The 16,720-nt window shown below is 42.7% G+C and overlaps 1 protein-coding gene across 3 annotated transcripts in view; it reads left to right on the top strand.

The window, feature by feature from the left end:
• Positions 1–8,106: 8,106 nt before the first annotated feature.
• Positions 8,107–16,720, top strand: part of ldlrad3 (low density lipoprotein receptor class A domain containing 3) — a 129,248-nt gene continuing 120,634 nt past the window's right edge. For all 3 annotated transcript variants that reach the window (XR_016115065.1, XM_088997329.1, XM_088997328.1), the window contains exon 1: positions 8,107–8,411. Coding sequence is in view for 2 of the 3 variants with exons in the window: in XM_088997329.1 (XP_088853455.1) it covers positions 8,369–8,411 (43 nt within the window). In the remaining variant the exon portion in view is untranslated. The remainder of the gene's footprint in view (positions 8,412–16,720) is intronic.

Raw genomic sequence — 16,720 nt, 5'->3', positions numbered from 1 at the left:
TGTACAAGGTTCAGGCAGAAAACGGAGACAAAACTACCCGTGTGGTGCACCGTAATCTCCTAATGTCTGTCAATGATTTGCCAGTTGAACAGCCAAATAAACAGGAAAAACAGCTAGACAGACAGGCAAAGAAGCAGAAAAAACAGCTAGACAGACAGGCTTATAGCAGGGAAGCAGTTGGGCAGGAGTCTGGATATTCAGATGAAGAGGAGGGATGTTCATACAATCTCCGACGGTTACCTGTGTATACAAGGAGGACAGGCAGTCATCAGGTGTCTCAACCTGAACCGCACAATTTAAGAGCTGGGGCATCAGAATTCCACGCCCAGGCACAAACTACGGAACCAGAGGATGGGCAGCAGCTAGAGGAAGCGTTTCCACTGGTCGTACCAGCATCATTACCAAAACCAACACCAGCTGACAGCCTGCCTGCTGAGGGAAGCCCGGAACAACTTGTAATGGATGATAATGAGGGTGATGCAGGAGCGCCGGCGGAGTTGGTGGAATCGGACACCGCGTCACAAAGTGGAATGGAATCGCTGCCACGAAGGTCTACTCGTACTCTAAGACCCAGAGAGATATTTACATATGAACACTTGGGTCATCCATCATACCAGGCTTGGAGACCTGGGGTAAATGTGTTGTATACTTGCATGCCTTACCCCACGACTCATTATCTAGTGCGACCTGAACACTATTGCTACTCTACCCCGACGGTATGGACTTGAATGTAGTTGCAGTAGAATGTGATTGACACCACCTTACGGAGACCAGACAGATGACTGTGCTTCTACTGGTACTTGACTACTTGTTGGTATAGTCAAGATGTCGGGGGACATCTTTTAAAACAGGGGAGAGTGTAGGGGGTTAGAAACGACCTCTGTTATTGTATGTTAGTCGATTAGACTACCAAGTCAGGAGAGGGCGCTACGCGCCTGTGAATGGAACAGAGGAAGGCGATGTAGGCTCAGCTCACGCATGCGCAGTTGTCATAAATGCCGTTGTGTGAAGCTGATTAACACGGTTGTCTCGTGTCGTCTTTCCTCGTCGTTCACAGGTATTCAAAATAATAAGTGTTAGACATTCTCAAGATGTTAAAGTAATTGGGGACTTATTGGGCGATGCTAGATATGAAACCTTGTTTTGTGGCTTTGATGAATATTTTGTGGCTTTGATGAATTTGGATTTTTGGATGTCAATTGTAGTTCCCAGTACAACACACACGAGCGGGCAGACGTGCATAAGCATGTGCGAATGTGGAGGATATATACAATGTATAGATGTTGAATGTATAGATCTACACATGAATGTATTCTGATATTGAAATTGCTGAATTGATGTTTTGAGGAGTTGTCATAAATGCCGTTGTGTGAAGCTGATTAACACGGTTGTCTCCTGTCGTCTTTCCTCGTCGTTCACAGTGCTACCTGCCTGTGAAGCGCTTTGGACCGACCCAGGTATCCCCTAGGCCTGAGGCCGGTTACACTTGGACTCTGGTTTCCTTATATGCTGCTTTGCGAATGTAATTTTTGTGACACACCCACCCACGCAGGTTGTCTTTGCATTTTGGGTCATCATAAGACATACAGTACAGCCTTAGACGTCTCAGGACATCTCCAGCTCAAATGGTCTCCTTCCCAATGTCAGTCCTCACCCACGGGCGTAGTCTTTCTCGTTTCTCACATGTAACAAGTATTTATTTATTTTTTTCATGTGGCCTCTAATTTGTGTTGTCATTTTACAGTTTTACATTCCTGTAATGATTCAATATCTTGGCAAGTATTTGGTCAGGATTTTGCTTTTCATCGAAAATCAAACCTAATATGAGCATCACTAAACAGCGTGCCGGTCCAAATTGTGTCTTTGGTATTCAGCTTGGTCGTATGGGATCCCATGACGTTATACTGTTGTTCCAAAAGCTCAAAAGCAGTGGTTCTTAATCTTGTTTGAGGCATTGAACCCCACCAGTTTCATATGCTCATTAATCGAACACTTTTTTGAATGACTGTGCCCACTAACTGCAGACGAGACTGAGGGGTGGACCTCTGCAGCGGAGGAACCACCGACCCCTGAGACCGTCTCATCAAATCCCCTGGGATTCGCTCGAACGCAGTTTAAGAACCACTGCTCGAAAGTGTATTTCGTTCATCTATTTGATAATCTACTTATGTTGTTGAGCAGACAGGGATCTATGTATCCTATGTGTTTAAAGGTAAAAGAAACATGGGCTAACTGCCAATTAGTTGCGGCGCAAGTTTAAAGGACAACCGACGTCTCCGGACATACTTTGTAAAATGGCTTCAAATGACTTGTACTGGGCGTACTTTAATAATATTTCACCGTATAAAGCTATATTTTACGTTTTAAGACTCGCGCTGAACATTCAGGAAGTCTTGTTTTTGAGTTGGTGACGTCAGAAATGGACCGCCTCCTCACTGTAAAAAAGACGCATTGTAGCGTCTTTCCATCACGTCAATGTATTTTGCTGTACTGATTTTTTTTACCATGTCTTACACCCAAAATCCGCCAGCAGAGGGAGGCAAACTCAATGGAAAGAATGTATCAGCCTGTGGAAACGAGCTGATTCATTCCTCACCGGAGCTGGTCGGCATTTTTCTGCCTCTTATTGGGTGAGACATTCCCCCCAGCCCGTTTGCCTCAAAATGGCCCAAATAAATTCTTTAATCGATTGCAAACATGTATGCTTTGCTCATCAGGACTATTTGAATCATATTCATAACTGGATGTGTAACAAGAAAGCATATTCTCCGAATCTGAAGCCATTGTTTTGATTCACAAGCAATGCAAGACGTCTTGGCGTGACGTCACGAAAGGGGGGCGGGATTTTCTGAAAATGCCCAATTCGCAGCTCAATTTTTGGCAGATTTTGGACACTTTATGTCATTTTTATTGGTGTTTTGCATTTGACTAAAAATATCATACTGCATGTTTTGGGTATTTTAGATGCTATAAAACGTTTTTCTGGTGTGAGTTAAAAAACAAAAAGTGACGTCGGTTGTCCTTTAAATAGCACATGCAATGTGAATCATAAATGTAGCCACAAGGGGGCACAAGCCAGTGTCTTATTGTGCCGGTCCCAAGCCTGGATAAATACAGAGGGTTGTGTCAGGAAGGGCATCCGACATAATTTTTTTTTGCCAAAACAAATATGTGAATCAAACCTCTGAATCCCATACCGGATCGGTCGAGGCCCGGGTTAACAACGGCCGCCATTGGTACTGTTGACCTTCAGGGTGCCAGTGGAAAATTGACTACTGATGGTCGACGAAGGAGAGGAGGGAGTTGTGCCCGGAGGAAAAGAGAGAAATGGAACGCCAAGAGTATAGAACTAAGAGTAGGAACTTTGAATGTAGTAACAATGACAGGTAAAGGTCGAGAGCTGGTTGACATGATGCAGAGAAGGAAGGTAGACGTACTGTGTGTCCAGGAGACCAGGTGGAAAGGGAGCAAGGCTAGAAGCTTAGGGTCAGGGTTTAAGTTGTTCTATCATGGTGAAGAAGGAAAGAGAAATCGAGTTGGGGTTATCTTAAAAGAGGAGTTTGTTAGGAATGTCTTAGAAGTAAAAAGAGTATCAGATAGAATGATGAGTCTGAAGCTAGAAATTGAAGGTGTGATGTTCAATGTTGTTGTAAGTAGGATGTGAGCTGGGAGAGAAGGAGAAATTTTGGTTGGACTTTGATGAAGTCATACAGAACATCCCGAGAAGTGAGAGGGTTGTAATTGGTGGAGACTTCAATGGACATGTTGGCGCAGGAAACAGAGATGATGAGGAGGTGATGGGCAGGTTTGGACTCCAGATGAGGAACGCTGAAGGACAGATGGTGGTTGACTTTGCTAAGAGAATGGAAATGGCTATTGTGAATACTTTCTTTCAGAAGAGACAGGAACATAGCGTGACCTATAAGAGTGGAGGCAGAAGTACACAGGTAGACTACATTTTGTGTCAACGGCGCCATCTAAAGGAAATCAGTGACTGCAAAGTAGTGGTTGACAAGAGTAGACAGCACTGCTGTCTACTCTTGTACTGCTGTCACAGCAGTACAAGGAGATGCAGCGCACGGTTAAAGTAAAGGTGACAAAGGCCAAACAAGAGGCCTATTATGACTTGTATGCTTGCCTGGACAGCAAGGAAGGCGAGACTAATCTTTACAGGCTAGCAAGACAGAGAGACAAAGATGGTAAGGACCTGCAGCAGGTTCGGGTGATTGAGGATAGAGATGGCAATGTATTAACAGGTGCCAGTAGTGTGATGGCAAGATGGAAAGAGTACTTTGAAGAAATGATGAATGAGGAAAATGAGAAGGAACAAAGAGTAGAAGACGTGACGTGTTGTGGACCAAGACGTAGCAAGCATTAGCAAGGATGAAGTGAGGAGGGCGCTGAGGATGAAGGGGGGAAAGGCACTCAGGCCTGATGATTTACCAATTGAGGTATGGAACTGTCTTGGAGAGGTGGTGGTGGTGTTCCTGACTGGGTTATTCAACAAGATCTTAGATGGTGAACAGATGCCTGAAGAATGGAGACGAAGTGCACTCGTGCCCATTTTTTAAGAACAAAGGAGATGTGCAGGGTTGTACTAACTACAGAGGAATAAAGTTGATTAGCCATACAATGAAACTCTGGGAAAGAGAAGTTGAAGCTAGACTAATAGCAGAAGTGAACATTTGTGAGCAGCAGTATGGCTTCATGCCAAAAAAGAGTACGACAGATGCAGTGTTTGCTTTAAGAATGCTGATAGAGAAGTACAGAGAAGGTCAGAAGGAATTGCATTGTGTCTTTGTAGATCTGGAGAAAGCGTATGACAGGGTGTCCAGAGAAGAGCTGTGGCATTGCATGAGGAAGTCTGGAGTGACGGAAAAGTATGTATGAGCGGTGCAAGACATGTATCATGACTGTAAGACAGTTATGAGGTGTGCTGTCGGTATGACTGAGGAATTCAAGGTGGAGGTAGGACTCCACCAGGGGTCCGCTCTGAGCCCCTTCTTGTTTGCTATGGTGATGGACAGGCTGACAGACGATATTAGACAAGAATCTCCTTGGACCATGATGATTGCAGATGACATTGTGATCTGTGGCGAGAACGGGGAACAGGTGGCGGAGAAACTAGAGATGTGGAGATATGCCCTGGAAAGGAGAGGAATGAAGATCAGTCGCAGCAAGACGGAATATATGTGTGTGAATGAGAGGGATCCAAGTGCAAGAGTGATGCTACAGGGGGAAGAGATAAAGAAGGTGGAGGATTTTAAGTACTTGGGGTCAACCGTCCAGAGCAATGGAGAGTGTGGAAAAGAGGTGAAGAAGCGTGTCCAGGCCGGCTGGAGCGGCTGGAGAAAAATGTCAGGTGTGATGTGTGATAGAAGGGTTTCAGCTAGGACGAAAGGAAAAGTGTATAAAACAGTGGTGAGACCAGTCATGATGTTTGGACTGGAGACAGTGCCACTGAAGAAAAGACAGGAAGCAGAGCTGGAGGTAGCAGAGCTGAAGATGTTGAGGTTTTCTTTGGGAGTGACCAGGTTAGATAGGAATGACTACATTAGAGGGACAACTCCTATTAGAGGCTTTGCAGAAAAAGTCAGAGAGGCCAGACTGAGATGGTTTGGACATGTCCAAAGGAGAGAGAGTGACTGTATCGGGAGAAGGATGAGCCTTGAACTGCCAGGTAGGAGACCGAGAGGATGACCGAAGAGGAGGTTTATGGATGTGGTCAAAGAGGACATGAAGGTAGTTGGTGTGAGAGAAGAGGATGCACAAAACCGGGATAGATGGAGGACATTGATTCGCTGTAGCGACCCCTGAGGGGAAAAGCCACTGAATCACTGATTTGCACTTCAGCCCCACTGTTCTATAACGGTGAAACAAATGTGCAAATGGTTTTCCAACTCATGACATGAGCGGTGAGGATATCAAAGATCCAGATCAATTGTCGCGCCACAGTAAAGCCATATAAATACAGCCAAAGAAATAATTTAGGCTAATCATGTTTTGACTTCCTAAAATAAGGACACTCGCCCCGGCTTTGAAATACTGAACAGATCCTCAAATATATCATACACTATGACTTTAATCATTGCTCGAAATTGGAAAAAAAACATCTAGTATTTGATGTAGATGTTGCACATTACAATATCAAATATTGCCAATGTTAATATACTGTATACAATTACATATTCATTCTTGAATAAAGATACTACATGTTGTTATGGAGAAAAATATATGTGTGTTCTTGTCATACTCAGTTCTTAAATGTTTGTAATATGTCGAGATATTGTTTTCTTCTTGGCTTGAATTGATGTTGGGATGACATGGTAATGAATTCAACACAGTTTTATCTGACTATTATTGATTTCCCCAAAAAGTAAAAGTACAAATTGTTCAACTAAAAGTAATTTTGACGTTGGAAGTTTCACCATGATCGTAGCGCCACGATTCTGTACATCATTACGTATTCCCTTTTATCTAAGTCCTTTCCCTTACTCTTTCACTTGTCATGTGATTTTATTTGAGATTTGTGCTGAACACATCACTACCCCTGGCAATTATTGAACTATTTATATGTGCCAACCACATAGTTTTTTTTAGAGTGGTTAGAGAACACACTACTAGCATCCGTGAAAATATAATGAAATATATGAGGCCCTTTGGAAGACATACCCCCAGAGATAACCTTGCACATCAAATGGACTGCTGCACAGTTTAAAAACCTTACCTGATGTACCCTCATGAGTCTATCTGCCTCCTTGCAGGTTAATTGAAGAAGATATCAGTCAGCGTTTTTTTTTTTTTTTTTTTTTTTTTTTTTTTAGTGGCATATAGATGAATAAAATCTTCATGGCATGCATGACATGGAAATCGTTGGGATTTTGGGACTGCCTGAGTCTGGTTTGATAAAGCAGCATTAATGGAAGAAAGTAGAGGTTTAATATTGGGCCCATGCCTCCAGGCGAGCAGACAATTAAATGGAGCCGTTTGTTTGAAGACATGCTGCCTCCCTGCACACAACTGTGTTTCAGTGATAAAAGGATGGTTGTGGTGGTGGGATCTTTGATAGGTGAGGTCTGTTAATTGTGTTTCTATTATGTGCTATCCAGATTGGTCATCTAAATTGGACATGTCAATACATTTTGCAGCTACACAGCTTTGTTATTTACCAGCAGCCGGGCCTCCAGTCCATAATTGTAAGTCTGTTGTCGTTTCAAGCCGAAACTAAACTGTCATCGTCCGTACGACATCTTATTTCAACCGCACTTATGTCATTGCTAATGCCAATGTGATGCGACATTGCCGTCGCCTAATTTTGAGCTGACAAATGTGTCACTGACAACCGTAGCGTCTTGTAGTCGATTTTCAGGGGTCTTGACGCATTGTAGCCTTCACGACCCTGACGAAAAAGGTCTAACATGTCAGAATTTTTGTTCATCTTGCCGCACATTGTGACATTGTCTTACAACATCCTTTGATTTAGGGATATATAAATGGGGCCGATACGACCAGTCAGACTTTAGTTCGCTGACGAAGCCTCTTGGATAGGAGGCGAAACGTCCGAAACCTTCACTTTTGTACAGATGACGGCTGAAGAAACCTTCTCATCGATGGACCACTCCTGTACGACTGAGAGCTTACACAGACGAACATCCTTTGATTGTTTTGTCACCATTGGCTAATAGGAAGTAATGTGCCTCAAATCTGATTGCATAATATTTTTGTCCTGAAACTGAGTGAAATTACAGTTCTGTGATATTTTTGTGTAAATGTGTTTTGTGAATGTTTCATGCAGTTTTAATGAGACTGGCCATTATTAGTGGTTGTAAACCATGTACAGTACAGTATAATGCTCAAAGGTATACCATCTTGTCAATGTTGTCACCAATGAATGTGAAGCGGATTGTTGATGCTTCTTCATCAGATGCAGTTATTGTTTCTTAAATATACAGTACTCCGTTTTATTCTCAATGCGATGCCCGTTTGCTTATTGACGGAGAAGCGCGTTCTCGAAAGGTGCGCTGGTGGTCCCGAGTCGAAGCACAGTTCCAGGAGGGCCGACCCTGCAGCCAGCCGGCTTGTGTCTCCGCCTCCGTCTTTGAACAACAACCCAGGAGCGACCTCAGTCTCCAAGGCTCTACCCCGAAGACACGTCCACGTTCAGCATTTTCCCATCCCCCCAAACCGAAAGCCGCTACTTGTACTCAACGTGAACTTCTCTACGAACCGCCCAAAATGTTCCTTTTAACCCGGATAGTGATAAAATAGTCCAATTCTAAAGTCCAACGGGCGGCAGAGTTCGTCGCCGAGGAAGTCTCCCCTCCGGTTTTCGGCGAGAAAGCTCAGGACTCTGGGGAAAGGAGCGCATATGATGTGGATCTGGTACATTCTACTCGGCTCGAGAACAGTTGGTAAGTTTTTGAAAACTTAAAAATAAACTAATGGTGGGTGATGCGCGGACGGATTGCAAGCGATAAAGAGGAGGGGGCTACGTGGTTACGTATATGTATCTCTCCGCCGACAAGCAGGAGAACTTTCGATCCCCCTGAACATAATGTGCGTCTTTGGCGTCAACATAGCCTCGTATCCCACATGGCTCATGGTCACTTATTTATGATTGTCGAGCGACAACCGCATTGCTCAAGCCACCCACGTTTGCCATTCTGTGTGCAAAATACGGCAACGAGTTCAACCTTACTGAACAGCGAGCCCACTGACAAACTGTTTCCCAAGCGTGCCATGGCAGCTGTCCCAGCTGAGTTGGGCCATTGCTGATCTTAAGCAGGCGGCTTCGGTGGGGCTTGCAACGGGACACTTGGCACTCGACATTACAGTTGTGTTGTTTTTTCCAATTGGTTGAGGTTGCAAAATTTGTACTGATGTACAACTACAGATTGAAAAAAATATGATCAACGTAAAACGTATTTAACAATATATTTAAAAGTAATTAGTGCAAACTCTGAAATCTACTAAAATACCAATGCATTTTCCTTCAAGTATATGTAATACCCACCCATTTTGAGCATAATAAAGGAGTTTGTACTAAAAATAAAATAAAAACAAAACCGTTGACTCAACTTGGCTGATAGGTCTGCATGAGCAACACACGTCCCAAAATAAATGAATACATACTGAACATACATTAGTTTCATATATGACAACACTCATAAAATAAACCTTACCCATCATCTTCCTGCAACACACTGTTTTCAGTTGTGTGTGTGTGGGTATCTATCTATCTATCTATCTATCTATCTATCTGTCTGTCTGTCTGTCTGTCTGTCTGTCTGTCTGTCTGTCTGTCTGTCTGTCTGTCTGTCTGTCTGTCTGTCTGTCCGTCCGTCCGTCCGTCCGTCCGCCCGCCCGCCCGCCTGCCCGCCTCGAAAAGCATTCAAAATGGCTGACGCGAGGATCACGTGATCATAACAAATTATGACACGCTGGCATCTCCTATACGACAGGATAGTGTACGATGTCGATCTGTTGTTTTTAAGCAATACTATTATTACCAAAATGTTTGGATTGACAGCTAGTGGCGGGGCCACGCCTCCCCGCTTCCTTCTTCAGGACAGCGGGTACGAAAACGTGACGCTGTCAACTTGTATTTGTACTTTGTATGACACTAGACTTTGTCTTTGGCGCTCGGTCTGCTTTATTTACACAAGGGTGACGGTCGAAGTGGGGTGGGGGTTTGCTGTAGCCTATTCCAGCTGTCTTCAGGCAATAGGCGGGGGACACCCTGAACCGGTTGCCACAAGGCACCAAAAACAAACAACCTTTTGCCCTCACCCTCACACCTAGGGACAATTTGGTGTGTTCAATCAGCCTGCCATCCATATTTTTGGAATGTGTGAGGAAACTGGAGGACCCGGGGAAAACCCATGCAGGCCGGGTAAAACTTGCAAACTCCACACAGGCAGACCAGAACTTGAATTGAACCCGCTACCACTGCACTGTGAAGTCGGTGTTCTAACTACTCGACAACTGGGCCACCTTAAAACGAATAATCAATCAATCAATCAATCAATCAATCAATCAATCAATCAATCAATCAATCAATCAATCAATCAATCAATCAATCAATCAATCCCCCAAGAACACACTGAAAAGAAAACATTTTAATCATGTTCAATATTAGTCAAACAATTTTGTGAAAAACAGGTGTAAAACAGTGTGATTGTACATTGAACAAAAATGGTCCTGTTTTATCGCCGTATCTCTCGAGTTAGCAGGAGATTTCACCAGCCCCATTGTTTTGTCTCACTTTAACACAGGTCTGTTTTGCTTCCATTTTTTAAATACATTTATGAAAGTTCACTCAGAAAACCAATTGTTTGGGCCATTTGCCTCGGATTCCAAAGCTTTCCTTGGAATTGAATGTTGTCTGCGTAAAATAAGAGTGAGTTGTCAAATGTTACATTTACTTGTGATATTCATTCGGACAGCGAGATGTCACAGTCAAGCTATCTTCAGGGTATAATGCCTGATTCAGATGTATTTATTTTATTTTTTTAATCCAACATGCTCTCTTTATCTTCTCAGTGACATTACAGAAATGCACAAACACATGCATGGTATGATGTGCACGCATACAGTACAAAATACTACTACTGTACTTCTACTATTTTTTATTTCTACCACTACTACTACTACTACTACAGTGAAATAGCATAAACATTGCTTCAAATGCACACCAGTTGCAGTGGTGATGTTTGTAATTACTATATGTTGTCATGCCACCAAAAGCTCATTTGTTGATTTGTTGATTTCATACACAACACAAAGTCGATACACACATATCATATTCATATATGATCTGTCTACGAGTCAGCATTAAGATTTTTTTTAATTACTTTTCAAAATGAAAAGAGATGGTGGCTAAATACCTCTGATGGAGCTGTAATGCGAAGAGCATTGCCAATCTAAACCCAAGTGTGTCTCAAAAGAGATCTGAAGAGCACTGAAATGGGACAGATATCTAAATGGGTGTGGAAAATTTAACCATCCTGCTGTTTCTGTGTTACAGTCAAAGTACAAACTTTCAGCTGTTAGAAAACTAGTTAATTGTTTACATCCAAACATATGTCTGTTTCACTCAGATTTACTTCGGCCATCTGCGCTTTGACTGTGGGCCTATTGTTTAGTTGGCCAACTAAGCACGGCACTTTTAAACATGATAACTTCTTATTCTTTATCAGTGTGAAATGCCAATGTGAGGGGAGCTTTGGTGAATTTTGAATGGAGAAGAACATTTAGTTTGACTATTTACAATACATATTGATTTATATAGTTTGGAAATAGTTATAATTGTTATTATTTATTTCTGTTTAGTGTTCAGTGAATTTGTACATTTGCAACTACTGTGCTGTCGATGAGAAGGTTTCTTCAGCTGTCATCTGTACAAATTTGACAAATTTGTACAGATGACGGCTGAAGAAACCTTCTCATCGATGGACCACTCCTGTACGACTGAGAGCTTACACAGACGAACTACTGTGCTGGTAATAATGTGGTGAGAAGCCCTGCTTGATTTGCTCTCCTTAAATAGTGAGTGCTGTTAGTTTACCTTGTATTATAGTTCGTGTGTCAGTCATAGCAGTCTCTGATTTATAGTAGTAAAGCAGACTTAAGTTCATTTTTCAGTCTTTAAGAGTTTCACAGCTCCAAACACCCACCATTAAAGGTTATTTAATCATTGTAAACATCTTGCGGACTTTGTACCGATCTGTCGTGGTGAAGAAGGAGCTGAGCCAAAAAGCAAAGCTCTCAATCTATCCGTCGATCTACGTCCCAACCCTCATCTATGGTCACAAGCTATGGGTTGTTTCCGAAAGAACGAGATCCCGGATGGAAGCGGCCGAAATGAGCGTTCTCCGTCGGGTGTCCGGGCTCTCCCTTAGAGATAAGGTGAGAAGCTCGGTAATCCGGGAGGGGCTCAAAGTCGAGCCGCTTCTCCTCCACATTGAGAGGAGCCAGATGAGGTGGCTCGGGCATCTGATTAGGATGCCCCCGGGACGCCTCCCTCGTGAGGTGTTCTGAGCATGCCCCACTGGCAGGAGACACCGGGGACGACCCAGAACACGCTGGAGAGACTATGTCTCCCAGCTGGCATGGGAACGCCTCGGGATCCGCCAGGACGAGCTAGAAGAAGTGGCTGGGGAGAGGGAAGTCTGGGCTTCCCTACTGAAGCTGCTGCCCCCGCGACCCGACCCCGGATAAGCAGCAGAAGATGGATGGATGGATGGATGTAAACATCTTCTACAAGATACGACTCTAACAATTGCTGTTACCCACCACAAACCTTGTTTCGTGAAACTTCTCTATACATCTTGCAGTTGAAGAGTCTCCTTCTTAAGCAGACTTGGTCTGGTGGTTTAGTGTTTTGCGCAGTTTCGAAGGTGATCAGATCAGACAAGATGAATTGACCAACAAAATACCAATCTCCTTTGTTGTTTCCCGATTTATTATGTGCAAGATAAAAAATGAGGGTGGCGGTTCAAAAGACTTGTATTCTGCTCACGAACTGTTTAATCAGTCAGTTTGTGATCCATTCGTGCGACAAGAGCATGCACCCGCACACAAACTCACATCCAGACGATTAATTTGCATCCAAGACAAGACTACATATTTTGGCCAATTCACCCATTCAGCAGCGCCTATCCCGAAGATGGGGGGGGGGGGGGGGGGTGCCACACTTCGTGGCAGTGGGGGGAAGGGATAGCAATTAATAACATAGAGACAACACTTGCTTAGCTCCAGATATCCGCCCCGCAATGCTGATCCCATCTTGAATGGTGCCTTGCAAGCATGCATGACCATTTGCGGTACGCCGGCCCGATGGACTAGTGCTGAGCATGTCGACCTCATAGTGCAGTCGTAACGGGTTTAATTACACCTTCGGCCTCCCTGTGTGAGGTTTGGATTGAACTCAAGTGCAAAAATATGAGTCGGATATTCAAGTAAAACACTGAATCAATTGACAGGATAATGGCTGTGTTGCCATGAACTAAACTTGCACAAAAGGCTTGTGTTTTATAGCTAGAATGGTCACGTTGACTTCACAGTGCAGAGGTCGTGAGTTCAAATCCCGCTCCGACCTCCCTGTGTAGAGTTTGCATATTTTCCCCAGGCCCGCGTGGGTTTTCTCTGGGTCCTCCGGTTTCCCCCTACATTTCAAAAACATGAATGGGAGCCTGATTGTGAGTGTGAGCACGAATCATTGTTTGTGTCTGTGTGCCCTGCGATTGGCTAGCCACCAATTCAGGGTCTCCCCCACCTAGTGCCCGAAGACGGCTGAGATAGGCTCCAGCACCCCGCGCGACCCTCATGAGGATTAAGCAGTCTGGAATGATGAATGAATGAATGTTGTAACTGTACTCTCCCAGGAAGCCAGTCCTGACATCATTTCTCTGCCTCATTGTCAAATCTCACTCATCTCACATTAAGCAATTTTCTATTGTGCACTTTTATAATTTAAAGAACCCTTTATCTGGAAGCTAAACTGCAGCAGCATCACATCATTCCATCTATGAAGCCACACTCATGACGAGTAAGACGATAGATGCCTGCTTTGAGCAGTAAAAAGCAGAGAGAAATATAGAATGATAAAACACATGACACATTGTAGATAAAATACTCTTTTTTATACAAGATTGGATTCAATGGATGCCCTATTTTGCTTGAGAAATATGCTTCGGGAAAAGTACATAGAATATACTGTACTTCTGTAAGCAATTGATGTTGATTTTCATTATTTTAGCCCAAAAAAGCCGAACCAAACCACATTTTTGAGTTTGCAAGGACTAATACAGTCCATAAAGATCTCATGACACTGGTGTTAATGAGCTGCAGCTTGTTTTATTCTTACAACACCACATTAGCTTCAGTTTTCTCTGCTTAAATGCTTTGATTGCTGCTCTTTATCTTCATTCAACATGCACTCCATGATAAGAGGACACTGCATTTGTCCCCTGTGTTGTTTTGACAGATTGACAGCCGGCCAGCCTGCTGTCCCCATTATGAGCAGTCATTTGCTATTTTGTTGTGTTGTTGTCTCATACACACCACGGCAGGCACTTTAGCTGTTGAGAGTCTATTTTAGACTGAGATTTGGGCAAATTCTTTGAAAAGCATATACTTGAATAAATACAACCGAATACATTTCAATGTACTCGTTATAAGGTGCAAATCAAGGTAAAACTTACTAAAAACAAACACAGTATTCCTGAAACGAAAAAAGACATTTTGGTGGAATCCGAGTTTACATATCAAAGTATTAATAGAAAATCAGTCACAAACAGGTATACAAAGCAGAGTAAAACTGAAGTTACTTATCGAGTGTTGCTCTGTTCCATAATATTGGAGGCACTGGTGCCTTCAATATTGCGGAACAAAGCATTTTTCAAACTTAGCAAGCGTGGTTTGAGTGGTCTGTTATCATCAAGACACAGCAGTATTTTCTGAATGAAGGTGAATGTGAGGATTAATTTTCTTGGATAATCTAAATGCAATGCGTACATTAAACCAAACAAGAGGAGGTGTGCATCAGCCAACCTCACAATAATGCCATCTTCTATCACAACAGAAATGCTGTCGGGGTTAAACAAGATGGCACTAGTGAGGTTGTCAGTTGTTACGGAGAGAAGTGCGACAGGAGTGTTTTCAATGTCTGGATCCTCTTCCCACTGCAAAATACACACAAATGTACACATACTGAATAAAGTAAAAGGTTATAGCATATATTGTGGCCATAGATAGACATGTGTGTTAAGTCAGGTAATACATACATTGCATGTCTTGAAGAACTCGGAGTTATCTTCTTGTAGGTGATGGGAGCGCACGAAGGGCCAGACTGCGTCTCATGTGTATATCTGTGTATACTGAAAAGTGCAAATGCAATTGCTGTCGAGACATGGCAGTGGGCTGACTCTTGAATACTGGAAATGTTGCAAACGATAATGGCTAAATAACTTTGCCCGAGTATCCAGGGATGTAGAACACAGTTTGCATCTCCAGTCCATGTTAGGCCTGCAATTACATTAAACATTTTTCAAGAATGAGTACGTGTTTGGATAAGCAAAGTAAAGTTGGTGTGATTCTAGTGGGTCCAAATTAAAGACAGTTACGGATTATTATAGCTCAAATCCAAGCATATCCTTCGTAATAGTTTGGAACCTCCGCACTATCCCTATTGCAATTTAACAACTGCATCACTGTAATGATTAATGAACATCAGTTGCTGGTAAGAGCAGAGGAGAATGTGAGACTTGAGATTGTTTTTATTAAAGAAAGAACAATCAATGAAGTCTCAAGTAATGGTGTAAAATACTCCAATATATGTTAAAAAGGTAAAATTCTGTTCAATATAAAAAATAAAATGTAGTATGATATTCATCAGGTAATTAAGAATATAGCATAAATAAAAATGTAAACATACCTTCGATAATGGTGGTGTTGCTCAATTTACACCCGGGGGCTGAAAGGTTGAAGAGAAAAAAACATGACAATGAATGTAATCCTTTAATTTAATAAAACACATTTATCCATGTTAACTTTTTAAGTTTAATAAATCTAATGTACCAGATTAAATGATGCAATCAAACCAGTCAGGTGTTTGCAGTTTGATGACTTGGCCTCCAGCAGCTCTCTCGGTATCCTGAATATGCCAAAAATACATTTAAAAAAAAGTTCATGTTTAATTTACACATGCATAACCATTTAAACTGCATCAATTGTACATATTCCAATCCACTGTAAATTTTTTGGCTATCATTATATTTACTTAGTGCATTCTTAAAACTGCAGCACTACCGCTGCACGTGTATAGATAGCTTAAGCCTATAGCTTGTGCTGGACAATGACACGCGGTACTGTCGTTTGCAAACAAAGTTAACTCAAAGCACTAACCTGCTGGCCGTTGCAGCCACGGTGTGGAGGATTTTGTGTGACCCTTTTATATAAACCTTAATTTTACACCGATTTGACGATTACTCTCGGACCTTCGCGGACACAAACATAACCTGCAACAGGCCTTCTCATCCACTCTTTCAGCTGTCGCAAGCACGACAACCGACTAGCATCTTTGCTAACTTGTGAAAGGCGGCAAGTTCCACAAACTGACTTTCCAATTTGCTGTCGTCAAAAACACAACAAAATATCCTTTTTCTGTGCACCGACTACAGCATTGATACACTGGGTCCTTGTAATATTAAATAATGTTGTTTGTCTTCTCACCTGAATTCGTGGGTCTCTGCACGCTTTAGCCGTCGAGAAGTAAAAATGGCCCCGGTGAGACCACGCCTGCGGTGACGTCATCACGCAGCGTTCTGCCGTTTACTCAAAATATATGAGTATATGACAGCCATGAACTCAAAAGTATTGATTTACTGAAAATTAAAAACGCATGACTATTCAAAAAACTCAAAACGTTTAAGGTTTTGAAACAAAAAATCGGCTTTTGAGTTGACTGACCTCAATGACTTTGAGTCAGTAGTACTGTTCGGGTTTACAGTGTACAATACCCAAAACAAGCAGGCGGATATTTTTAGTCAAATGCAAAACAGCAATAAAAATGACTTAAAGTGTCCCAAAACTGCTTCAAAATGACCTCGGAAATGGCGAGTATCAGAAGGTCCCGCCCCCTTATTCGTGTCGTCACCCCAGGATACTCCAGACACAAAACAATGGCTTCAGAGAGTTCAGATTCGGAGAAGATGCTTTC

This window comes from Hippocampus bargibanti, linkage group LG05 (assembly GCF_051943395.1).
Source record: "Hippocampus bargibanti isolate YZ-2025 linkage group LG05, ASM5194339v1, whole genome shotgun sequence".
Lineage (NCBI taxonomy): Eukaryota > Metazoa > Chordata > Actinopteri > Syngnathiformes > Syngnathidae > Hippocampus > Hippocampus bargibanti.
Note: the sequence above shows the minus strand (reverse complement) of the source record. Positions and strands in the feature narration are given on the sequence as shown.